Source organism: Phyllobates terribilis, unplaced genomic scaffold (assembly GCF_046119375.1).
Source record: "Phyllobates terribilis strain yellow unplaced genomic scaffold, ASM4611937v1 Scaffold_1__5_contigs__length_1240528914, whole genome shotgun sequence".
NCBI lineage: Eukaryota > Metazoa > Chordata > Amphibia > Anura > Dendrobatidae > Phyllobates > Phyllobates terribilis.
The window spans coordinates 796,984,916-797,011,683 of NW_027362761.1; the positions used below are offsets into that span (position 1 = coordinate 796,984,916).

At 46.2% G+C, this 26,768-nt stretch overlaps 1 protein-coding gene across 1 annotated transcript in view; it reads left to right on the plus strand.

Moving 5' to 3' along the window:
• The window catches only part of CHRNA6 (cholinergic receptor nicotinic alpha 6 subunit), a 111,676-nt gene that overhangs the window by 64,231 nt on the left and 20,677 nt on the right, over positions 1-26,768 (plus strand). Inside the window, exon 3 of the mRNA XM_073637067.1 lies at positions 22,786-22,830. Coding sequence (XP_073493168.1) covers positions 22,786-22,830 — 45 coding nt within the window. The remainder of the gene's footprint in view (positions 1-22,785; positions 22,831-26,768) is intronic.

Genomic DNA, 26,768 nt, shown 5'->3' on the forward strand with positions numbered 1-26,768 from the left:
ACGCCCTGACGTCAGACGCAAGGGGACGCCAGGTACTGCACCGGGAACTGCTAGTCGAGCAGTTCTCCTCTTCCCGTCCGAGGGACCGCAGCCGGCTCAACAAGCAGGAAGGTAGGCCGCGGTTCACTAGGGGGGAGGAAGATGCCCAACATGGAAGAGGGTTCAGCCGCAGGCGCGGCCACTGCCACAGTAATGCCGTTATCAATGCCATACATACCGGGGGTGGCATGGTTGCCCCAGTACTCAGGAGAGTCGCACACCCTGAATGACTTTGAGGAAAGATTGCGCAGTTTGTTTAAAGTATACCCCCTGTCTGAGGAGCAAAAAGTCAGCATTCTCATAGGCCAGCTAATCGGTGCTGCCCAGAGAGAAGTGAAGTCCTGGCCGGGCAGAGACAAAGGCACTGTAAAAGAAATACTGTCCCGGTTAAAGGATACCTTTGACACCCGCACTGCAGCAGAAATTAAAATGAAGTTTTACGGGTGCAAATAAAGAGTACAGGACAGTGTACGGGACTATGCTCTTAACCTGCAGGAGGCGCTGCGGGCCATCAAACAAGTAGACCCTGACAGTGTGCATGATGAGAACAGATTGCTAACTGAACAGTTTATTGAGGGACTCCTGTCCAGCGCTCACAGGACGCAGCTGCGCATTATGGCTCTGCAAAACCCTGATCTGGACTTTGCACAATTTAAAGACAGAGCCATCAGGGTGCTGCTGGAATCAACACCAGGAGGCGCTGCATCCCACCGGCGCCCAGCTATCACCTACCACCAGGAGGTGGCATCCTTTTCCCCAACACCTGTGGGGGCTGACGCGCAGACGCTGGACGATGACCTGTCTGCAGACATGCGCCTCCAGGTCCAAGAGCTGACCAAAAGCGCTACGACCAGGACGGATAACCCATCTGTCAAAAGGCGGGACACTACGCAAGATTCTGCAATTTAAACAGGCAACACCTGGGGCAGAGGGCCAACCCCCAGGAGTAAGACGACCAGGCCCACAAAGCTGGCGAGACAAGTATGTGGGAGGACGGCCGGTCCTACCCGTCGTTCTTGATGGCATCCCAATGAGCACGTTGCTGGACACTGGATCCCAGGTGACCACTATGCCATACATTCTTTATAAACGATACTGGACTGATTCAAGCATTACCCGCAGTCCAGATGAGCATCTGAGTATCTATGTCAGCAATGGTCAGCCCTTGCCTCAGGTGGGGTATAAAGAGGTGACCATAAAAGTCGGCAGAGTTGCCATCGCAGGGAATGATAATTGTTGATATTGACCGCCGAGAAAGTCATCCCATGATAACCTTAGGCACTAATGATATAGAAAATTGTCTTTCAGAAATTATTGTCTTGTTACAGCAGGTCGCGGAGACTGCCAGTTCCAGTCAGCAGCGGGTGCTGCAGAGAGAAATCTGAGCCCTGATGAGAAGACAACAGGTAAAACTGTCTGGTGGTGAAATTGGCAGTGTCAGGATGAGTGACCCATTCCCCATTGCCATACCCCCTAGAAGTGAAATGTTGATATGGTGTCAGGCAGCAATCGGTCTCAGGGGTCGAGATTACCATGCCCTGGTAGAGCCCGTATACTCTGACAGTAGGCCCACCATTTTGACAGCCAGGGGGGTGGTCGATGTCCGCAATGGGAGAGTGCCAGTCCGCATCCTGAATTGTGGGGAGGAAGATGTCCATTTACCCCGGTATGCTACCCTTGCTAAATTATTCACAGTTAGTAACAGCTCTATAAAGGCAGTGGAACCCTTGCCTCCATCCAAACCAGTGGAGGATAATGGCTCTAAGGGACAGATGGAGGATTGGTGTTAGAAGCTACACGTGGGCACTGACTCCAATCATCAGCACCAAAAACATGGAGCGTACCGGGTGGTCCAGGAGTATGAGCGGATTTTCAGCAAACACCCACTAGATTTTGGGCAGGTAAAAGGGGTACAACACCATATCCCCACGGGAGATCATCCACCCATTAAAGAGCGGTATCGGCCTGTACCCCCAGCTCACTATCAGTGTGCCAAAGGGATGTTACGGGAGATGAAGGAGGCTGGGGTGATAAGAGATAGTTGTAGCCCCTGGGCAGCTCCATTAGTTCTCATCAGGAAAAAGGATGGTACAATGAGAATGTGTGTTGACTACAGGCAAATTAACCACATTACACATAAGGATGCCTACCCGTTACCCAGAATTGAAGAGTCCCTAGCTGCATTAAAATTTGCTAATTATTTCTCTACTTTGGATCTCACCAGTGGGTATTGGCAGGTTCGTGTGGCAGAGGCGGATAAAGAAAAGACCGCATTTACAACGCCGATGGGCCTCAGCGAGTTCAACTGCATGCCATTCGGGCTCTGCAACGCCCCAGGAACCTTCCAGCGGTTGATGGAGTGCTGTCTGGGACACAAGAACTTCGAGACTGTCCTGCTGTACCTGGATGACGTCATTGTCTACTCCAAGTCCTATGAAGACCACCTGAAGCACCTGGCAGAGGTGGTTGAAGCCCTAGCTGGGTTTGGCCTGAAGGTGAAGCCGTCCAAATGCCACCTGTTGAAGCCCAAGGTACAGTACCTAGGTCATGTGGTAAGCGCCGAAGGTGTAGCACCAGACCCTGAAAATGTCACCGTAATCAAGGACTGGCCAAGACCCTCCACTATCAAGGAAGTGCTCAGTTCCTCAGGTTGGTAGGCTACTACTGAAGGTTTATCAAAGGCTTCACCAAGATAGCGGCACCCATGCAGGACCTCCTAATTGGCCAGTCCAGGAAGGTCAAAAACCCGAAGCCTCCATTCAAATGGGATAAGCCAGAAGACGAATCCTTCACCCGACTGAAGATGGCTCTCACGGGAGACGAAGTCCTGGCCTACCCCGACTATGGCCAACCCTTCATACTCCATACGGACGGGAGCAGCGTGGGGTTAGGAGCGGTGCTGTCCCAGATACAGCAGGGCAGAGAGAGAGTAATTGCCTATGCCAGCAAGAAGCTCCGGCCCAAGGAAAGGAACCCCGATAACTATAGTTCCTTCAAGTTGGAGTTCCTCGCCGTAGTCTGGGCTGTGACAGAGCGCTTCAAGCACTATCTCGCCTCCTCCAAATTTATGGTCTTCACAGACAATAACCCACTGACGCGCCTGGAGACTGCGAAGCTTGGTGCCCTGGCACAACGATGAATGGCCCGACTATCTAACTACGAGTTCACCATCAAGTATCGGGCTGGGCACAAAAATGCAAATGCTGACGCGCTGTCCAGGATGCCCAACTTGCCGGATGGGGGAGAAGACCTGGAAGAGCTGGAAGAGATAGAGATACCCGCTTTCCATCATCATGGGGTAACCCAGTGCTCCCATTGTGTGAAGAACAGGTGCTACGCCAATAGAGAGGTCACGTTCAACCCATTGCCCCACCATGGATGGGCAGAAACGCAGGATAGCGACCCGCCTGTCCGCCTAGTCAAGGAGTTACTGACGCAAGCTGACTCGCACCCTGACCAGATGCTCCACAGGAGACCAAACAGCTGTGGAAGGAGAAGGGCAAGCTGTTCATCTATGAAGGGAAGCTGTGTCGAAGAAGTATCAACTCCCGGACCCATGAACTGGTCTGGCAGGTGGTAGTCCCGAGGGGGGATGCGTCGAGGGTCTTAGAAGCGTACCACGATAGAGCAGGACACTTCGGGTGGAAGAAGTTGGAAGTCCTGCTACGTGAGCGATTCTACTGGCTGTCATGAGAAAAGCAATCGAGAGATGGTGTCGAGAATGCGGGCCATGCAATCTGAGACGAAAAGACCGTGACAGCCAGAGGGCTCCCCTGCAGCCCATCATCACCAAACAGCCACTCGAACTGGTAGCCTTGGATCACGTGAAGCTAGCCCCAAGCAGGTCAGGCTATGTCTACCCTCTCACCATTGTAGACCACTACTCCCGGTTCCTGGTAGTAGTGCCAGTGAAAGACCAGACGGCTCAGACGGCAGCCAAGGCATTTCAACAGCACTTCTGTCACCCGCACGGTTACCCTGAACGTGTGCTTACTGACCAAGGTCCAGCCTTCGAAGCAGAGGTGTTCCAGGAATTCTGCAACCTGTACGGCTGCAAGAAAATCAGCACAACGCCGTATCACCCCCAAACCAACGGGTTGTGTGAGAAGATGAACCAGGTGGTGATAGACCTGTTGAAGACGTTGCCCCTTGAAGAACGCAGCCTGTGGCCAGAGAAGCTGCCAGATCTGGTGGACCTATATAATCACACCCCGGTGAACTCCACCAATTGTATACCCGCTTACCTGATGAGAGCAAGACCTGGTAAGCTACCCATTGACTTGGACATGGGAGTCCTAACACCAGAGACAACCTCACCAGATGCGGATTGGGATACTGAGCGGCAGCAACAATACCGCAAAGTGCAAGAGAGTGTTGAAAGAAGCTTGTCCCAGGCAAGACAAAAGCAAGAGAAAACTTATAATCAACACGCACCTGCTGTCCCCTTGTTACCTGGAGAACAAGTCCTTAAGAGAAAGAGACGACTTCACAAATTAGATGACTAGTGGGAGGTAGAGCCATACAACGTCCTACCCTCGAGTTACGATAACACCAAAGTGTGCCTCATCAGCAAACATGGAGGAGAAACTTCAGCGGCAGTCTCAAGAGACCACTTGAAGATATGTCCTGAACTGTTAAAACACACTGAAGAAGATCAAGACAACCCTCAGCCCACAGAAGAAGTGGAGGAAGTGGTCCAAACAGTACTCAGAGAATTTCCCCGGTCATGGACACAGGTAAACAACGCAATTGTAGTGCCGGTCCTTACCTTTCTCCAAGCGGCCTCACCGGAAGCTGCAGAAGTCCCAGAACAGCTGGAAGACCAAATGGCCCCAGAGACAGAAGTTTCATCATCAGCAGACCTGGAGAATAAACCCTCTGCTAGCAGTGAACCTGTCGTACCCAGGGTGAGCCAAAGAATTCGTAAGAAATTACCCAGCCTACCAGTGTTACCTCAGAATACCTGTAGTGTAGTTCACACTGAGTCCACCACACCAGGGGTAGACACAAGGGACCAGGGAAGAGCAGTGACCACCAATGTACTACGTAGGTCGACCAGGAGCACCAAGGGTCAGCTCCCTGCTCGTTGGAGAAATTAAAATGTAAAGTTTAAAGTATAAGAGTATTAAAATGTATGCTGTATATAGTTACCCATAAGGGTAAAGCAGAAAAGTTGTGTTTTCAAAGTGAATTGCAAAAGTTGGTCATGTGTGCATTTAGTTACCCGGTAAGGGTATAAAGACTTTTAGGTTTTGGACGGTGAATAACCAAAGAACTTTCCATTGTAAATAGTTGCACTTGTTAAAATGCCCCTTATTGGTGCTATATTTAAAGACCACTGAACAAAAACCTTTTTGGCGTGGCCGAAGACGTGGTCCAACACCTGGATCATCAATGCCCTGCAGCCACGCCCAGGGCCTACGTTGAGGGTTTTCGGACAGGGCCCTTATGTTCAAATTGCACCTTGCTCAGTGGAATGGACACCTGGTTGCAGATTATACTGTAACCTGTTAAAGACTGTAATGTTAATAATTTTCTATGTGCCTTGCTATTGTTATTTGTTACTTTTGAAAAATATTCTCTGTCCGGGAGTACTGAAATTAACTTAAGGGGAATGTGGCACCCCAGGGGTCCGGTTGCCACAGTGGCTTTGCCTCCCTAAAAAGAGTTAATGCCATGCCTGGAAGCAAGCAGGGATCCCCTAGTCAGGGATACTAAACATGCAGCACTTTCCTGGCTCCAGACCAGCAAGGGGAGTCCCCTCCCCTTGGCAACTGGGATCTGGGGGCGGGGTTAGTTAGTCTTAGTGTGAGGAGTAGAGAGTTTAGGACGTGAAGGAGACAAGAGCTAGGGACTGGAGCTGAGGTAGCTCGTCCTAGCTAGAGGAACACAGAGGACCGGACACCGGAGTCCGAGGCTGTGGGGCACTGAAAGCCCAGCAGCAGATACCGTAGGGCAGGAGATTGAAGGTCTCCTGGCCCCATCAGATGCCCGGAGGCTCAGCGGCACAGAGGGACCAGCACCGCTACGAGGGAGAAGCGCATGAGCAAGGCCCGAGCTGCAAGCCATACGGGTGAGCACAGAACGTTACACTCAGGGACGTGGGCTATAGCACAGCTACAAGCAGCAAAGCCAAAGAGTATAGTGAGAAGGGGAGGCCTACAACTTCACCTGGCAAGGAGGACTCTATGTTTGCTTCCAGGCTGACTGGACTCTTACTTCTAGCCAGTACACCAATCCAGGCTTGCCAAATTGTCATCAATAAAGACCCTGGGACTGCACTATACTGACTCTGTGGTTATTACTGCACTACGACACCCTGCACAACCACCAACATCCACACACTGCCCTGGAGCTAACTCTTCCTGTGGGGAGTCATAACATCCTTGCTGCAATACCACCAGCTTCAGAGGACTGTTCCGCAGCGGCGGTCCCTTTAGCCGCATTCCACAGGTGGTGTAGTAGGACTCTTTAATAAAAACCTATACATATAAAATCCCCCTTGGATTGACCGCCCTGGGTCACGGACCGGGTCACCGCCACTGTGACTACAACCCCCAGCCTCTGCCGGCCCGGCACCGGGTACCCCACAGCCCAGGGGGCGCGTCACAAGCACCTCGCTCTGGTATGTGTAGTTGATGCCGCTCTTGCGATGTACTTAGGAGGAAGGGATGCCCGAGCTAGGAAGCTACCAAAACGGACAGTTACCTACCTTCCATATTTGAGGAAATATGATGAAAACAAACGTGTTTCAGGTCCAAAGGACCCCACATGACTAATTGAAGATTAATGAATCTGGAGCGTCTTAAAAGTGGTCTGCACCTTCCACAAATCTTACTCCAGTCAAAGACTGGAGTAAGATTTGTGGCATAAGGTACAAGTAGTCAAAAAATTAGCCGAGCTGGCATCACCATGGCCTGCCCGCCCCCATTCTGACTCAGCTTCTCTCATGTCGGTGGAGCTGGCTGAAATTGCTCTGAAAGCAACAAAAGTTTCAACATTTTTGCGCAACATGAAGTACAGTACAGACCAAAAGTTTGGACACACCTTCTCATTTAAAGATTTTTCTGTATTTTCATGACTATGAACATTGTACATTCACACTGAAGGCATCAAAACTATGAATTAACACATGTGGAATTATATACGTGAAACAACTGAAAATATGTCTTATATTCTAGGTTCTTCAAAGTAGCCACCTTTTGCTTTGATGACTGCTTTGCACACTCTTGGCATTCTCTTGATGAGCTTCAAGAGATAGTCACCAGAAATGGTTTTCACTTGACAGGTGTGCCCTGTCAGGTTTAATAAGTGGGATTTCTTGCCTTATAAATGGAGTTGGGACCATCAGTTGTGTTGTGCAGAAGTCTGGTGGATACACAGCTGATAGTCCTACTGAATAGACTGTTAGAATTTGTATTATGGCAAGAAAAAAGCAGCTAAGTAAAGAAAAATGAGTGGCCATCATTACTTTAAGAAATGAAGGCCAGTCAGTCCGAAAAAGTGGAAAAACTTTGAAAGTGTCCCCAAGTGCAGTTGCAAAAACCATCAAGCACTACAAAGAAACTGGCTCACATGAGGACCTCCCCAGGAAAGGAAGACCAAGAGTCACCTCTGCTTCTGAGGATAAGTTTATCCGAGTCACCAGCCTCAGAAATCGCAGGTTAACAACAGCTCAGATTAGAGACCAGGTCAATGCTACACAGAGTTCTAGCAGCAGACACATCTCTTCAACAACTGTTAAGAGGAGACTTTGTGCAGCAGGCCTTCATGGTAAAATAGCTGCTAGGAAACCACTGCTAAGGTCAGGCAACAAGCAGAACAGACTTGTTTGGGCTAAAGAACACAAGGAATGGACATTAGACCAGTGGAAATCTGTGCTTTGGTCTGATGAGTCCAAATTTGAGATCTTTGGTTCTAACCTGTTGGGGATTTATTCCAATGAACTCGGCTCACCTCATGCACGTCACTGACAGCGTGGGAAAATTCTCCTGCACTCAGCGCTTCAGCGTGAGAATTTTCCCACGCTGTCAGTGACATGCATGAGGTGAGTTCATGTCCAATGAACTCAGCTGACCTCATGCACGTCACTGACAGCGTGGGAAAATTCTCCTGCACTCAGCGCTTCAGCGTGAGAATTTTCCCACGCTGTGAGTGACGTGCATGAGGTGAGTTCATGTCCAATGAACTCAGCTGACCTCATGCACGTCACTGACAGCGTGGGAAAATTTTCCTGCACTCAGCGCTTCAGCGTGAGAATTTTCCCACGCTGTCAGTGACGTGCATGAGGTGAGTTCATGTCCAATGAACTCAGCTGACCTCATGCACGTCACTGACAGCGTGGGAAAATTCTCACGCTGAAGCGCTGAGTGCAGGAGAATTTTCCCACGCTGTCAGTGACGTGCATGAGGTGAGCCGAGTTCATTGGACATGACCTCGGCTCATCTTTATGCCGTCACAGCGAGACACTGAGGAGCGCAAGCATGCCTGCGCTTCTCAGTGTGTGCGGCATGGCAAGCTGGATGGCAGCGTTCTGTTGCTATCCAGCCTGTCATCTCGATGTAGCAGAGCTGAAGCTGTTGTGGGAACCATGGAAAGGTAAGGATGAGGTTGGTTTATTATTTTTCATTTATTGCAGGAGATCGTTGGCTTCAGCTGGAATGGGCGTGACGGTAAGTATGGTTTAATTTAGAACAATAAAGAATTGTGTGTTTATTTCAATTAAAGGACTTTTTTCTGGGTGTTGTGCTTTTTTTAAATACTTTACTAGAAATTCATGGTGGTCATGTCTCATATTGGCGTGACCCCATGAATTTCGGGCTTAGGGCCAGCTGATAATGCCAAGCTGGCCCTAACCCCTTTATTACCCAGTGAGCCACCGCACCAGGGCCCTGGATGAGTTGGGTACAGCGCCAGAAGATGGCGCTTCTATGAACGCACCATTTTCCGGGGTGGCTGCGGGCTGCAATTTGCAGCGCGGGTGGCCCAGAAAGCTTGGGCCTCCCAGCGCTGCGAATTCCAGCCCCCAGCTGCCTAGTTGTACCTGGCTGGACACAAAAACAGGGCGAAGCCCCACGTCAATTTTTTTTTAATTATTTCATGAAATAATTAAAAAAAAAGGGCTTCCCTATATTGTTGTGTCCGGTCAGGTACAAATAGGCAGCTGGTGGTTGGGGGCAGCCCGTTCCTGCCTGCTGTACCTGGCTGGACACAAATATAGTGCGAAGCCCCACGTCAATTTTTTTTTAATTATTTCATGAAATAATTTAAAAAAAAAGGGCTTCCCTATATTGTTGTGTCCGGCCAGGTACAAATAGGCAGCTGGGAGTTGGGGGCAGCCCGTTCCTGCCTGCTGTACCTGGCTGGCATACAAAAATATGGCAAAGCCCACGTCAAAATTTTTGGGAAAAATTAATTAAAAAATAAATAATAATTTAGGGACTGCATCTTTATTAACCCCTCAAGTGTCATTTAGTGTTAAAATAAAGGATTTATTAAAAATAAAATTAGCGTGGGATCCCCCATAATTTTAGTCTCTAGCAGAGGTTAAGCAGATGGCTGGGGCAGATGTTTGAAGCCTGGGAAGGGGGTAATACCCACGGAGCTTCCCAGGCTACTAATATCAGCCCCCAGCTGAATAACTACCCTTTACTAGCTATTAAAATGGGAGACCCCCCCAAAAAATGACGTGGGGTCCCCCCTATTTTAATAGCTAGCAAAGGCTAGGCAGACAGCTGGAGGCTGATATTAATAGCCCAGGAAGGGTGCCATGAATATTGGCCCCCTCCCAGGCTAGAAACACCAGCCATCAACAGCCCCAGAAATGGTGCTTCCATAGGATGCGCCAATTCTGGCACTTAGCCTCGCTCTTCCACGCTGCCCTGGTGCGGTGGCAGGGGGTAATAGTGGTGGGGTTCATGTCAGCGCCAGCTGCCATGAAGCCCAGGTTAGTAATGATGGGCGTCTATAAGACACCCCCATTACTAACCTACAAAGTGTTAAAAATAAAAAACACACACTACACCCAGAAAAAAATAATTTATTTGAAATAAAACACACCATTTTATTTAATTCTTAGTTTACTAAAAAAAAATAGTTACCTGTCCACGTTCCTGCGCTGATCTCCCATGCACAGCTGTCACATCTGGAGATGGTGACAGCTGTGCATGGCTGCTGTAAGCTCACGCTGCCGGGAACACGTCCGCTCCCGGCAGCGGGAGCCCCTGACTGAGGTCACCGGAGTGCATTCAGTCAGCGCAGCTCCGGAGACCTCCTTTACGGCACTGCTGTACCGTGGGAATTTCTCACGGCACAGCGGGGCCGTAAAGCAGCTAACCGGAGCAGCGCTGCCTGAACTCCAGCAAACCCGCTTATGCAATGACGGGGCTTCTTTACGGCCCCATCATTCTAGCGGCGGCAACGGTTCAGAGCGGTCACATTCTATGTGGCTGCTCTAAACTGGAGATCATCGTGGGACACTCGTGGACTACTACGGAGGGTTAAGGATAAGGTTGTGGTTTATTATTTTATATTTTATTACAGGAGATCGATGGCTTCGGGGAATTAGGTGTCTAGGTGAGTATAGGTGTAGTTTTTTATTTTTTACTTTATTTTAGGTGGCGATCGGCGGGGACAGGTAATGTATAAACTAATTTATTGTAGGTAACCACTGGCCACCAATGACATGTATTTAAAATTTATTGGGGACCATGGGGCAGTTTAAATAACAGGATCAGGCTGATGGGAACTACTGCTCCCATCGAGCTGATCCTGCTGGCACGAGTGGACGGGGGACAGACATAGGCCGATGGGAGTAGTAGTGTCACATCGGCCTATGTTTGCCTGCACGCAGACACCGGCAGACATCGCACAGACACCGCACACACCTGCAGACATCGCACAGACACCGCGCACACACCCGCACACACCCGCAGACATCGCACAGACACCGCGCACACCCGCACACATCGCACAGACACCCACACACACTAATCATGAAGGGTCTGGGAGGTGAGGCTGACCTGTGCGACCGTGGGAAAGTTCATGTGAGTTCATGCAATGCAGTCAAGCATGAACTCACATGAACCCTCCGAGGGCACCGCGGCTACTTCAAATGAACAGCTGATCGGCATCACCTGATACCTCAGCTGTTCATTTGAAATAACCGGCGGGAAAGCGCAGCACAGAACGGGAAAGCCGGCGGTGAAGTCTTTTCACTGCCGGCTTCCCCGCCCGGGTCCTTCGCTCCACGCTCCTTGGTGCTGTGCTCCCCGCCCGGTCTTAACTTACGATCGGAGGCTGCGGGGAAGCAGCATGGGGCTGTGTGATTGTTTAAAAGCTGGCGGCTTTTTACCGCCCGTCGGCTTTTAAACAATCAGGAGAATTCTCTCACGCTGGGATGGCATTCTGATGACAGGCTGGATCGCAGCTGAGCGCTGCCATCCAGCTTGTCATCCTTCAGAGACACTGCAGAGCGCAGGCATTATGGGAACTTCCGATTCCGGTATTCGATATTGTAAAAGTATCGGAATTAAGTATCGGAATTCCGATACCGCGAATATCGGCCGATACCCGATATTTCAGTATCGGAATGCTCAACACTAGTTATGGGTTTATGAAGTGGGTATAGAGTAGCCCACTTCAATATGGATGGTGATAAGGTTATTGTGCAGTCAGTGCACAGGCTTTTAAAGATTCTCATAATTAAATTAAAGGTATGTGCTGCTTAATAAATTAGTTGTATCTTTCCCTAGCAGGCTTTTAATTAGGATCAGAATATAAAATAGTGATTACAATAAAATCTCCTCTAAGTGCATGTGCAGACGGAGTCTTTTTTAGGTGTATTCCATCTGGAACCTGTCTGAAAAAGCTTTCAATAAACATTAAAAATTTTGAGTATATGCACACTAATGTCAAATGATTTGCTGTGCATATATTCCATCTTTTGTAACTTCTTTTAACTGCTTCAGGCTTCAAAAGCCATGAAGCTGCTAAATAAGTGACCTGTCCATTCTTCAGGTAGCTTCTGCCTGGAAGACGTCACTATTTTATATGTAAAATAATATAAAAAAGAAGCATCAGGTAAGCAACCACTAAAATGAGGCTGAAGACGCTTCAGGAAAAACACTGCAGGCTTTTTTCTGAAGTGTCTTCTGCCTCAAAAACTAAGCGGGTACGATGACATTTATTATATGCTGTGTGCTCAAACCCAAAGTGTCTACAGCTTCCTATTGTGTGTGACTCCATATGGCCAAACTCTTAAACAGCATTTTCACAATTTACTGATAATTAATTGTGAAATTGCACACTAACATTGAAAATAGTGACTGTCACGGATTCCAGACAGCGACACCGTGCCATCACGCTGTCAGTATTTCATCTGGAATCGCGAGCACACGATCCGGACTACTCGCTGTGTGGATATCGGCGAGTGACCAGTGAGTGTATGGCGTCACAACTCTGGGTTCCAAAGCATGGAATCCGTGTTTACACCCTCCGTCACTGTCAGCTTCACGATAGCCCAATTATTATTATTCTCTGCCACCACCCGCCGAGTTTGAAATATAACACAGGCCTGGCCAGACGCCTGCGTTTTGGTAACGTATATGGCTTCAGGGAAGGGAACAATTACAGAACAAAAGAAATAGGACTATTAAATGTTATATTTAATCCAAAAGGGATGCAGTGTTTAAGAAAAATATATACAAGTATGTTACAAAGGAGACATTAAAATACATACAGTACAGACCAAAAGTTTGGATACACCTTCTCATTTAAAGATTTTTCTGTATTTTCATGGCTATGAAAATCGTACATTCACACTGAAGGCATCAAAACTATGAATTAACACTAGAGTTGAGCCACCCCCGTAGTGTTTGAGTTCGGTTCGTTGAACACCCGTATGTTCGCCGAACTGTTCGTCGAACTGTTCGTCGAACACCGTTAAAACCAATGGCAGGCAAACAAAAACACATAGAAACACGTAGAAAACACCTTCAAAGGTGTCCAAAACCTGACAAACTGCTCAGAAGACTAACACATGGAAAAGTGACAAGTACATATAGTCATGCGAAAAGAAAAGAGGTGGAGGAGTAAAAGGAGGGGGGACACAGATATAGGCATGTCATGCCCTTCTAAAACCAAAAAAGTGCAAAGCTGACACAGCCAGTCCGTTCCTGCCCGTACAACCTCCGTGTCGCTGGGTTTGTGCCAGAGCTGCGGTGGACCGTGACGGCCAGCCCCCCTCTCCCAATACTGGTGCCTGTCCGCTGGTGGGTCGAGCGAGCCCCCCTGCGGTGGAGGCAGGTCTAAGCTTTTTAATTTAAATTGTCTCTGTAATTTGAAAGAGTACACTTTAAATCCTTTTACAAGGATCTATTGGAGGGCAAGTCTGATGCCAGCAGCTGCGGGAATTCCAGCTCCAGTAGCGTCCACTAAAGCTGCTGCAGTTAAAAAGCTTTTATAAGGATCGAGCTTGGCGGTCCACCGCAAGGCGTCCTACCGCCAGTCCCAGCCCCTGTGCCTTGGGGTGCCTCCCCGATGCTCTTCACTGAGTGTCCCGGGGGCCCGAAGCATTTCCTGTGAAAAAATTAAGTGTCCAAACTACAGGTGGTGTAGCTTGCTTAACAGGTGGGATAATCCGCTGACTAGCAGACACTGCTACTAGGTCCAAAGTATTTCCTGGGCTAGATGCAGTTAAAAATTTGTAATTAGATCTACAGGCGGTGGCTACTCTGCAGACTAGCAGACACTGCTACTAGGCCCAAAGTATTGCCTGGGCTAGATGCAGTTAAAAATTTGTAATTAGATAATATCGTTGGATGCTGAGAAAGCATTCCATAGAGTCTCCTGGCACGCCATATATTATTCTCTTAAAAAGCTTGGGGTAGGGGTCTAGGGGACCCATTTATAGCCAAAATCATGGCCCTGTATCGCAATCCGTCAGCTAGGCTGAAGATAAATGGAACATTTTCATCACCTTTCATAATCACCAATGGGACAAGGCAGGGATGTCCTCTGTCCCCTCTCTTATACATCCTAGTGATGGAGCACCTGCTCTCATCAATTCGCGATAACCCCAATATTAGGTGGATTGAGGTGGGAGGCACTGAGTACAAGTGCTCTGCATTTGCTGATGATGTCCTAGTATATATCACTCAATCACATATATCCATCCCTGCTGTTATGGCTGAAATAGATCACTTTGTTACATGGTCAAATTTTAAAATCAATGCAGCGAAGTCTGAGGCCCTCGGTGTCTCCCTCCCCAAATCCATACAGGATTCCATCCAGTCCAACTTTCCCTTTGCCTGGCCCTCACAGGGTATCAAATACTTAGGAATTCGTATTCATAGAGACCTCTCCCGTCTATTTTATCTTAATTTTGGGCCCTTTATTGAACAACTCCATAAAGATCTTACTTCTTGGACGGTGAAGGATTTTTCCTGGTTCGACAGAATAAGTATACTAAAAATGAACGTCCTACCTAAACTCTTATACCTCTTCCAAACCATTCCCGTGGTAATTCCCTCAAATTTTTGGAAAAGACTACGCAGTAGCTTTTAGTCTCCCCAGGATGACACAGGTGGGGCAGATGGTGGTTGTCCCGGCCCGCTAGGCCGCATTGTAGCACAGTGAGCTTCGCACTGCAACTTATGCTTCATATCCATGTGACGGTTCATGCATGAAGTACCCAAACTATGTATTTTTTGGCCTCTACTTAGCTTTTGGTGACAAATGTTACAGATAACATGAGTTGGGTCATCCTTAGCGATCTGAAATAATGCACAGGCTATGCAAGGTTTAGAGCCCATGCGACTCTGCTTCTAGCAATACTATCAAATGATTGACTGGGTTAGATGCAGAGCGTCTGGGTTTGGTTGGGGGTCCCCACAGTCTGCCTAGGCTACATGCAGGTAAAAATTCTCATTAGATACACAGGCGGTGCAGCTTGCTTCGCAGCTGGGCTAATATGCCCAAAGTATTGGTAGACTCTATACTAAATAAGGAAGGATTCACTGACTGTGGTGGCCCCTCCGTGGGCCGTGGCGATTGGTGGAGATTTGGTTGATGATTATAGGAGAAAGCTCCTTTAAACATCAGACATGATTTGATGTATCATTATGAGTGATCATTTATAGATTATTATTATATATATGTTCATTTTTTCTTCTTTTCTTTTTCTTTTTGATTATTTACATTTATATGCATTGTTTCTATGCTATACGATTTTAACATGGTATGTGTGTTTAAATTTCTGATTAACTCAGCCTTGAACAGGTGCATAGCAGGACATGACATATAAATACCACTTCCTTGCTGTTTTTTTGCTATGCAATGATTAAGAACTCGTATATATATTGTGCAGAAAGAAGGGTGAAAGTCCGCCCAGGCGGGAGGAAATTGGAGTTTCATAACACATATTTGAACTGGAGAGGTATTAGAGGCCTGCAATGGCCACAGGTACTAATGGAGGTAATCAAGGTAGGGAGAGAGGCAAGAGGTCCGGTCATCTTAGTTATACAGGCCGGGGGAAACGACATAGTTTATCACAAGAGCGCATAACTAATGGCAATAATGAAACTAGACACTGAACGCTTCAGAGAATTTTTCACAAAACTAACTATAGTATGGTCAGAGATTGTGCCGAGAACGGTATGGCAAGGTGCGTGAGACATCACGGCCATCGAATGGACAAGGCAGGTAATAAATATTCGGATGGCAAAATTTATAAGAGACAGAGGCTGTGTAGTGATACGACACCGACAACTGGAAGGAGATAAAGCAGGCCTCATACGGCCCGATGGTGTTCACTTAATGGATATTGGACTGGATATATTACTGTCAGGACTCCAGGACGGAGTGGAACAAGCGTTAAGAGTAATGGATGGGGGTCAGAGTCCTGCATACGAGTAAGCAGGATCCTCCGTGGCCTGGAAATAGAAAGGACATGTTGGAGAGTTACACTTGTTGGCCAACTTGCCGTTGTGGAGACTGGAGACACAGGGCATGCTGCAACAAGCTGAATTATTTTAGAAATAAAATGCATTTCTAATGGAATGAGTATAAACAGTTAATAAAGCTGTGACCGATCCTCACCCATCCAGTTGTAAGAGTTACATGATTGTATTGTCAATGAAAGGGGGGCGTTAGGGGGCTGAGCGTCTGGGTTTGGTTAGGGGTCCCCACAGTCTGCCTAGGCTAGATGCATTTAAAAATCATTATTAGATACACAGGCGGTGCAGCTTACTTCGCAGCTGGGTTACTACGCTGACTAGCAGACACTGAAGCTTTGGAGCAGACCTCTGAGTAAACAGCTCTTCAGACTCAACCATCTGTGTTACCCCAAGCCATAGTGTATGTATTTTCTTACGGTTAAAAGGGGGGGGGGGGAAGACCCAACCCACCTCTAATTGACAATGGCAACGTCACGTAAAACAAAGCAAGGGGACTCCAAAAAGAGTCTCCATTTTTTCCAAAAATTTGTAGCAAAGACACCACTTAAGTGGCATCAATTGCCCCAGAGTTGCTTAAAACGGTTGGTTAGAATGAGTACCACACACTGCTACTATGCCAAAAATTATTTTCCAGACAAGATGCAGCTAAAAATTATTAGTAATTTGCAAGCTGGTGAAGCTTAGTATAGATGGACTAATAGAATAAGTCCCACACACTTCTACAAGCCCAAAATTATTTTCCGAGCTAGATGCAGATAAAAATTATTAGTAATTTGCAAGCTGGTGGAGCTTAGTATAGATGGACTAATAGAATAAGTCCCGCACACTGCTACAGGCCCAAAATTATTTTCCAGACAAGATGCAGCTAAAAATTATTTGTAATTTGCAAGCTGGTGGAGCTTAGTATAGATGGACTAATAGAATAAGTCCCACACACTGCTACAAGCCCAAAATTATTTTCCGAGCTAGATGCAGATAAAAATTATTAGTAATTTGCAAGCTGGTGGAGCTTAGTATAGATGGCCTAATAGAATGATGCTATGCCCAAAAGGTTTTACTTGGCTAGGTGCAGTAAAAAAAATTGTATTCTATACACAGATGGTGTAGCTTGCAACACAGATACGCTACTCCACTGACTAACACACACTGCAAGAGGCCAAAAAGGATTTGCTTAGCTAGATTTAGCCAAATGCTGTGAAAAACACTTGCACAGCACTGGCACAGACCTGCCTGGCAAAAAGTCCTAGGAAATGCTGTAACCTAGTCCTCAAAAGAACTGCAATTACAACTAGTCCCTACTCCCAAGCTGTCTATTTAAGAGCACAGACCAGCCTGCTAAAAGTCATAGGAAATGCTGTAACCTAGTCCTCAAAAGGACTGCAATTACAAGTAGACTCTACTCCCAACCTATCTATTTAAGAGCACAGACCTGCCTGCTAAAAGTCGTAGGAAATGCTGTAACCTAGTCCTCAAAAGGACTGCAAACACAACTATTCCCTACTCCCAAGCTATCTGTATATTTCTGAGAAAATTGGCTTGAAATTAACACTGAAAGTATAGTGCACACAGCAACAGCAGTGCCGTCTAGCACGCAGCTGCAGCAGTGAGAAAATGGTGGCGACGGGGAAAATGGCTGGGTCTTATAGGGCAAGGACATGTGACATACACAGCCAATGACACATGCCCTTGCTTGTGTGAAAAAAAGCAGTTCACTCCGTGTGTGCGCTGCTGATAGGCTGACAGATAGCACCTCCCCACTGTAAATGCGGGAAAGAGAAAAAAAAATGGAGATCTTCATTATTTATGCAGAGATCCATCCCCTGCCCCTCCCCCCGCCCCGCTGTACACTCAAACTGCGTATTAACATTGATTATCAGCATTACTGTGAAAAAATCCAGTTATCGAACATAACCTCGAACAGCCGGATTTTTTTCAAATTGTTCGTGTTCGCCGAACGGCTCGAACACCGCTCAAAACAGCTCGAATTTGAGATTGGCGAACAGTTCGAGTCGAACACCGCTCAACTCTAATTAACACATGTGGAATTATATACTTAACAAAAAAGTGTGAAACAACTGAATATATGTCTTATATTCTAGGTTCTTCAAAGTAGCCACCTTTTGCTTTGATGACTGCTTTGCACACTCTTGGCATTCTCTTGATGAGCTTCAAGCGCTACAAAGAAACTGGCTCACATGAGGACCACCCCAGGAAAGGAAGACCAAGAGTCACCTCTGCTTCAGAGGATAAGTTTATCCAAGTCACCAGCCTCAGAAATCGCAGGTTAACAGCAGCTCAGATTAGAGACCAGGTCAATGCCACACAGAGTTCTAGCAGTAGACATACAGTACAGACCAAAAGTTTGGACACACCTTCTCATTTAAAGATTTTCCTGTATTTTCATGATTATGAAAATTGTACATTCACACTGAAGGCATCAAAACTATGAATTAACACATGTGGAATTATATACTTAACAAAAAAGTGTGAAACAACTGAAAATATGTCGTATTCTAGGTTCTTCAAAGTAGCCACCTTTTGCTTTGATAACTGCTTTGTACACTCTTGGCATTCTCTTGATGAGCTTCAAGAGGTAGTCACCGGAAATGGTTTTCACTTCACAGGTGTGCCCTGTCAGGTTTAATAAGTGGGATTTCTTGCCTTATAAATGGGGTTGGGACCATCAGCTGTGTTGTGCAGAAGTCGGGTGGATACACAGCAGATAGTCCCACTGAATAGACTGTTAGAATTTATATTATGGCAAGAAAAAAGCAGCTAATTAAAGAAAAACAAGTGGCCATCATTACTTTAAGAAATGAAGGTCAATCAGTCCGAAAAATTGGGCAAACTTTGAAAGTGTTCCCAAGTGCAGTTGCAAAAACCATCAAGCGCTACAAAGAAACTGGCTCATATGAGGACCGCCGCAGGAAAGGAAGACCAAGAGTCACCTCTGCTTCTGAGGATAAGTTTATCCGAGTCACCAGCCTCAGAAATCGCAGGTTAACAGCAGCTCAGATTAGAGACCAGGTCAATGCCACACAGAGTTCTAGCAGCAGACACATCTCTTTAACAACTGTTAAGAGTAGACTTTGTGCAGCAGGCCTTCATGGTAAAATAGCTGCTAGGAAACCACTGCTAAGGTCAGACAACAAGCAGAAGAGACTTGTTTGGGCTAAAGAACACAAAGAATGGACATTAGACCAGTGGAAATCTGTGCTTTGGTCTGATGAGTCCAAATTTGAGATCTTTGGTTCCAACCACTGTGTCTTTGTGCGACGCAGAAAAGGTGAACGGATGGACTCTACATGCCTGGTTCCCACCGTGAAGCATGGAGGAGGAGGTGTGATGGTGTGGGGGTGCTTTGCTGGTGACACTGTTCGGGATTTATTCAAAATTGAAGGCATACTGAACCAGCATGGCTACCACAGCATCTTGCAGAGGCATGCTATTCCATCCGGTTTGCGTTTAGTTGGACCATCATTTATTTTTCAACAGGATAATGACCCCAAACACACCTCCAGGCTGTGTAAGGGCTATTTGACCAAGAAGGAGAGTGATGGGGTGCTACGCCAGATGACCTGGCCTCCAGAGTCACCAGACCTGAACCCAATTGAGATGGTTTAGGGTGAGCTGGACCGCAGAGTGAAGGCAAAAGGGCCAACAAGTGCTAAGTATCTCTGGGAACTCCTTCAGGATTGTTGGAAGACCATTTCCAGTTGTTACGCACACGCCCGGACTGACTGGCGTGAGCGTGGCTAGTGATCCCACTGGATCATGAACCGAGGAGTGCCTGGAGGGGCGTGACTAAGTATCAACTCGGTCTGACCAAGGTCGCATGGCGGCTCAGTCGACTCCGTGAACCAGGGAGGAACCAAGCAGAGGGACCAGGTGCTACTCCAGGTCAGACCCCGGTCACAGCTGTTGACCCACACCGGGGAATGCAGGAACAGGCAGCTTAGGCTGGCATACAGACAGGTGGGTACTGACAGGCATGGCTGGTATGCAGACAGGTGGGTACTGGCAGGCACAGCTGGTATGCAGACAGGTGGGTACTGGCAGGCACGGCTGGTTTGCAGACAAGTGGGTACTGGCAGGTAGGAACACAGGCAGGATAGGGACCAGTACAGACTGGGATACAGGAACAGAGCCGCAGGTGCAGTAGATACTCAGAGCAGAGCAAGAGCCGCAAGTGCGGTATAGAAGCAGAGCAGAGCAAAACCGGCAGGTGCGGTAGACAAGCAGAGCAAAACCCGCAGGTGGGGTAGACAAGCAGAGCAGAGCAAAACCCGCAGGTGAGGTAGGCAAGCAGAGCAGATCAAAACCCGCAGGTGCGGTAAACAAGCAAAGCAGAGTAAAACCCGCAGGTGCGGTAGACAAGCAGAGCAGAGCAAAACCCGCAGGTACGGTAGACAAGCAGAGCAGAGCAGAGCAAAACCCGCAGGTGCGGTAGACAAGCAGAGCAGAGCAAAACCCGCAGGTGCGGTAAACAAGCAGAGCAGAGCAAAACCCGCATGTGCGGTAGACAAGCAGAGCAAAACAAAACCCGCAGGTGCGGTAAACAAGCAGAGCAGAGCAAAACCCGCATGTGCAGTAGACAAGCAGAGCAAAGAAAAACCCGCAGGTGCGGTAGACAAGCAGAGCAGAGCAAAACCTGCAGATGCGGCAGACAAGCAGAGCAGAGCAAAACCCGCAGGTGCGGTAGACAAGCAGCGCAGAGCAAAACCCGCAAGTGCGGTAAACAAACAGAGCAAAACCCGCAGGTGCAGTAGACAAGCAGAGCAGAGAAAAACCCGCAGATGCGGTAAACAAGCAGAGCAGAGAAAAACCCGCAGGTGCAGTAGACAAGCAGAGGAAAACCCGCAAGTGCGGTAGACAAGCAGAGCAGAGCAAAACTCGCAAGTGCGGTAGACAAGCAGAGCAGAACAAATACACACAAGGTACTTACAATGAAGTAGCGAGTGGACACTAAACTCACAAACAGAAGTACAGAGACAACGAGTTGGAGTTAGGTGCAGGTTCAGACACTGCAGGAAAAGGGAAAATACAGACATAACGGGCTAGGACACTGTTCAGACAGGAACTGAACCAGGAACAAGATACAGGAACGAGCCTGGGAACTCAGCCCCCAGGGTTGCGGAAACAGACTAGAAGTCACAGATACAGGTAATGGGGCTGGGTATACAGCCCCCAGGGTGGAGGAACAGACTAGAAGTCACAGATACAGGTAACAGGCCTGGGTATACAGCCTCCAGGGTGGCGGAAACAGACAAGATACGGGACAGGACCTGGCAACTCAGTTGCACAGAACACACTGAAAGTGTTGCTCAGGCACCTCCTACTGGGTGGAGGGGGTTTAAGTATCCAGTGACTCACAGCAATAGGCTGGGGACGCATTAGGACTGTGCACACAGTAACTATAAGAAACAGGCAGTAACCGCGCCACCACCCTAAGCAATCAGACAAGAGACATGCACACAGCAGGTACTGGAGCAAAGAGTGCAGCCTGGACTGATAGGTAAGATGGCGGTCTTGCATGGTGGAAGGTGGTAAGCCATGCCAGCACGCCGCCAGGGATGTTACACCGGTGACTACCTCTTGAAGCTCATCAAGAGAATGCCAAGAGTGTGCAAAGCAGTCATCAAAGCAAAAGGTGACTACTTTGAAGAACCTAGAATATAAGACATATTTTCAGTTGTTTCACACTTTTTTGTTAAGTATATAATTCCACATGTGTTAATTCATAGTTTTGATGCCTTCAGTGTGAATGTACAATTTTCACAGTCATGAAAATACAGAAAAATCTTTAAATGAGAAGGTGTGTCCAAACTTTTGGTCTGTACTGTAAACAGTTACATAAAATAAACAGGATAAAAGAAGACAACTTACACTATACAGTTCGCAGGGATGAACCAGCATAGGAGGAGGAGGGGCTCCCCAGTTGATTTAAGCGTTATCGAACGCGACCCGTTGCTTATAATCCTTATACCCCCTGGCAATGAGTGCTCCTTTAATGTCCATGGGTTCTCTTATACCTAGGGGGAGATTTACCCACACGCCCCCTGTGGTGACATCATGTGGGCCAATCTCCAGCCTGTACATTTTTATGAAAAACGCTAACTTCTGCAATAACTCATTGCTCGTTGATCACAAAAGCTTGCAAACGACATCATTTTTTCCATTATGATTTTATCTTCAGTTAGTGACCACACATTGCATTGTTGCAGTCTGCTATTCTGGTGTTTTTGCGCTACAGCTCAAGGTAGCTTTTTCAGTGCCAGAAAAATATCCCTATCATTCCCTAGTTGATTCTATCTCTAAAGATATAGGTCCCATTATTGTCGGACGCATGGACCTTACAATATTTCATATTTCGTTTCGGAGTCAGCGTGTCTGAAAATTTTCCTTTGAGGCTCGGGAAGCAGCCTCATGGTTACATGCAAATTAGTGCAAGCCTGCATTTTAATTACCTCCTGCGTCTTTCAGGGACAAGATGCTTGCTTCCTAACAAAGTTATAACACTCCTTGGCTGGCATTTGTTTGTGCAAGCTATTTCTCAGGCGTGTGTTAATTGGGGCTTTTGTGCTGAGCAAAAGGGAAATGAGGGAGGGGGTGTGAAGAGAGGTTTGGGAGGAATGGTCAATATCCTTGACAGACTTTCAATATTCTTCAATATTTCCCTGACATTATTTCCCTGACAGTGACATATTTAAATATTTTTTTGTGTTATCTTGTAAAACAGATTATTAGCACTTCTGAATGTGAAATATTTTTCTTTATTTTTTTAATTAAGGATGAAGTTAACCAAATTCTGGAGACAAACTTATGGCTTCGGCATGTAAGTATTAGAAGTGTTAGGCTGGAAACTATTAAGTCCTCATACAAACTCATCTTGAGGGTTCACCCCTCTAGCTTGGCATAATTAAAGGGGTTTTCCACCACTTTGATAGTGATGATTCTTGAACTGCAGCTCAGCCCCATTCAAATGAATGGGGCTGTTTTGTCATACCACCAGTGCTGCAGACCCTTCACTTTAGTGGGTAGACCCCCACTGATCAGTAAATGACAACATTACATAGTGATATTCCACCACTTACTTTAGTGGGTAAACCCACATAACTACCTTTAACCCCAGAAAGTTTGGGCCATTATAACAAGCCATTTTCTTCACTTTTTTATTGTCACATTCCAGGAGCCAGGTGGCCGCTGCAGGGTACTACTCATCTGCCTCCTATTGATTTGAATAGGAGGCGGATGTGCAGTAACAAGTCCCGGCCACTACAGGTAGACTGAGCAGCTCAGCAAGTGAGCACCTACGGCCAGCGGCCACCACCACCGATAGCAGCTGATAGGCAGGGGTGCTGGGTGTCGGACCCCGGCCAATCAGACATTGATGACCTATCCTAAGGATAGGTCATCAATGTAAAAGTAGTGGACAACCTCTTTAAGTACAATTGACATTATCTTTATTATGCAGATCAATACAATCACAACAATATGTTATTTATATACTGTATTTTATTTTTTTTAGATTTTGTTACTTTTGCAGAAAAAACAATAGCAAAAAATAATGAACATTTCTTGGGTGATCGTATTCTGAAATTGTATTTTCTGCAAATGGAGTTGTGTGTGTGCTGGTACCATTTTTGGGTACATACAGGTTTTTGATAATTTTTTTCATTCAATTTTTTTTTAACAAAAATAAATACATCTGAAATATTTTTTTGTTTATTTTTTATAGAGTTTACCTTAAAATATAAATAACATGATAATTTTTTTTACTGCAGGTTAATACGATTAAGGTGGTGCTGTTGTATTTTGTGTAATGAGCTGTAGCTTTATAATTTTGAGATGCATGCGACTTTTTGATCACTTTTTATTTCATTTTTTGTCAAGCAAATATTAACAAAAACAGCAATTCTGGCATAGTTTTTCACATCTTTTTAATGGCGGGATAAATACTAATATAATTTTATAGTATGGGTCATTATAAACAATAACAAATACGTTTGTTTTTGCGGGGTGGGGACGTTCCTTTTTTCAAAAGTAAAGCATATTTTTTTGTTATCAATACCAGGATTTTTTACAATAAGGCTGTGTGCCCACGATGCGTTTTTTAAGCGTTTCCGCAGCGGCAAAAACGCTGCAGAAACGCTTAAAAAATGCATGGTAGAAGGCCTGCCATGTTCCCCAATGATAATCCGCATGTGCTGTGCACATGCTGCGGAAATTTCCGCTGTGGACTATCATTGCGGGAAAAAACGCAGCACTACCAATTATTTTGCGGAAGCGCTGCGTTTTCGCCGCCATTGACTTGCATTGGATCGCATGGATTACGCATCACTGGATCCATGAGTTCCAATGTGCGGATGGTACCCGGGTCTAGAGGACAGGAGACTCTCCTCTGGACCCGGGTACCATAGAACCTGTGAAAAAAAGAATAAAATAAAAAATAAATGTTATATTTACCTTCTGACGGCCCCCGCTGCGCTCGTCCTCCCATGCCGGCAGATCGTGGTGGACTGAAGGACCTGCGCTGATGTCACAGTCATGTGACGGGTCACGCGATGCTGACGTCGGCAGGTCCTTCAGTGTACCGCGATCTGCCGGCCGCCAGGACGGAGCGAAGCACGACTGCGGGGGCCATTGGAAGGTAAGTATAGATTTATTTTTTTATTTTTTACCATTCTTTACGGTCACACTATATAAATCTATGCCGGTTGCATGGATTTATATAGTGTGACCAAGTTGATAAGCACTTTCCAAGTGATGCTAAAATCGCTTGGAAAGCGCTTGACAACCCGCATGCGGAAATGCATGTGAAGAACGTTTCACATCCGCATGTCCCTGGCAGGAAAAACGCATGTACAATCCGCATGTACAATCCGCATGCGTTTTTTCTGCCAGGGAGATGCAGAAACGCTCAGTAAAAAGAGAAAAAAACACACACAGAAAAAAATACTTTATTTGAAAAAACACTCCCCCACACTTTCCCTTCTTCATCAATTTATTGTTATGATCTGCTACAAGAACTAAGGAAAGATAGGAAAACTGTCCCTACAATAGGACTAAACTGATTCCCTATGATGCAGCGGGCAACCTGTTCCTTGTGAACAGACCCGCCTTCGTCCTCAGCTAGTCTGAACGCAGACCTATAGATATAAGGGAGGGGTCCCTAAAAGTAGTAAGGACTGGGACAAAATTGGACATCTCCTACCAGAAGTTGTAGCAGAGCAAAAAGACAAACAGACAAAAATACTTAGAGGTCCAAGGACCAAGAAAACTATAGAGATAGGTACAAAGCACCTGGCTAGATAAAGAGTCAAAGTAACACTGAAGTCCAGCAAAGCCAGAAGGGCGGAGCTGGAATAAATAGGCAGCAGGTCACGTGACCACAAAATAGAAAAAAACTAACAGGAGGGTTCTAACATTTATTACAAAAATGTTGACATGCAGGTCCATAGTAATTCACATTCCTCAAAGTCTCCGGTGAATGTGAATAGCAGTAAAGCGAGTCACTACCTGGCGCTTGTGAATAGTGGTCACTTTACTGCTATTCACATTCGCCGGAGACATCGAGGAACGTGGATTATTTCGGACCTGCATGTTAACATTTTTGGAATAAATTGGTGAAAAAGGGAAAGTGTGGGAGAGTGTTTTTTTAAATAAACAGTTTTTTCTGTGTGTATTTTTTCAAATACAAATAAAGTATTTTTTCTGTGAATGTGTTTTATTTTTTTATTACCAGGTTAGTAACGGGGGTGTCTAATAGACACCTCTCCATTACTAACTGCAGGAGTTGATGGCAGCTGTGATTTTTGACAAATCACAGCTGTTATCAACTCCAACTACTATTACCCGGATTACCCCGCAACAGGACAACGGGAAAGAGCCAGGTAAAGTGCCAGAATTGTCACATCTCATGTGATGCAACAATTATGGGGTGGCTGCGGGCTTGTATTTTTAAGCTGGGACGGGCCCAATAACCAGGGACCTTCCCAGCCTAGTAATATAAGCTCACAGCTGTCTGCTTTACCTGGGCTAGCTATCAAAACGTTATCAAAAATATGGGGACCTGATGTGTTTTTTTTTTCAATGATTTATTTATTAGATTAATACAAGTACATTAGACTACACATGCAAGACACTAATTATATATCACACAGATATCTATCTAGCTATCTATCTATCGATCCCATATTTATCTAACTATCTATCTATCCCATATTTATCTATCTACCCCGTATCAATCTATCTATCTATCTATCTATCTATCTACCGCATATCTACACTGTGTGCAGAATTATTAGGCAAGTTGTATTTTAGAGGATTATTTTTATTATTGATCAACAACTATGTTCTCAATCAACCCAAAAGACTCATAAATATCCAAGCTTAATAATTTTGGAAGTTGGAGTGGGATTTTTTTAGATTTGGCTATTTTAGGAGGATATCTGTTTATGCAGGTAACTATTACTGTGCAGAATTATTAGGCAACTTAATAAAAACCAAATATAATCCCATCTCACTTGTTTATTTTCATCAGGTAAACCAATATCAGTGCACAAAATTTAGAAATAAACATTTCTGACATGCAAAAACAAAAACAAAAAAAATTAGTGATCAGTATAGCCACATTTCTTTATGATGACACTCAACAGCCTTCCATCCATAGATTCTGTCAGTTGCTTGATCTGTTTTCGATCAACATTGCATGCAGCAGCCACCACAGCCTCCCAGACACTGTTCCGAGAGGTGTACTGTTTTCCCTCCCTG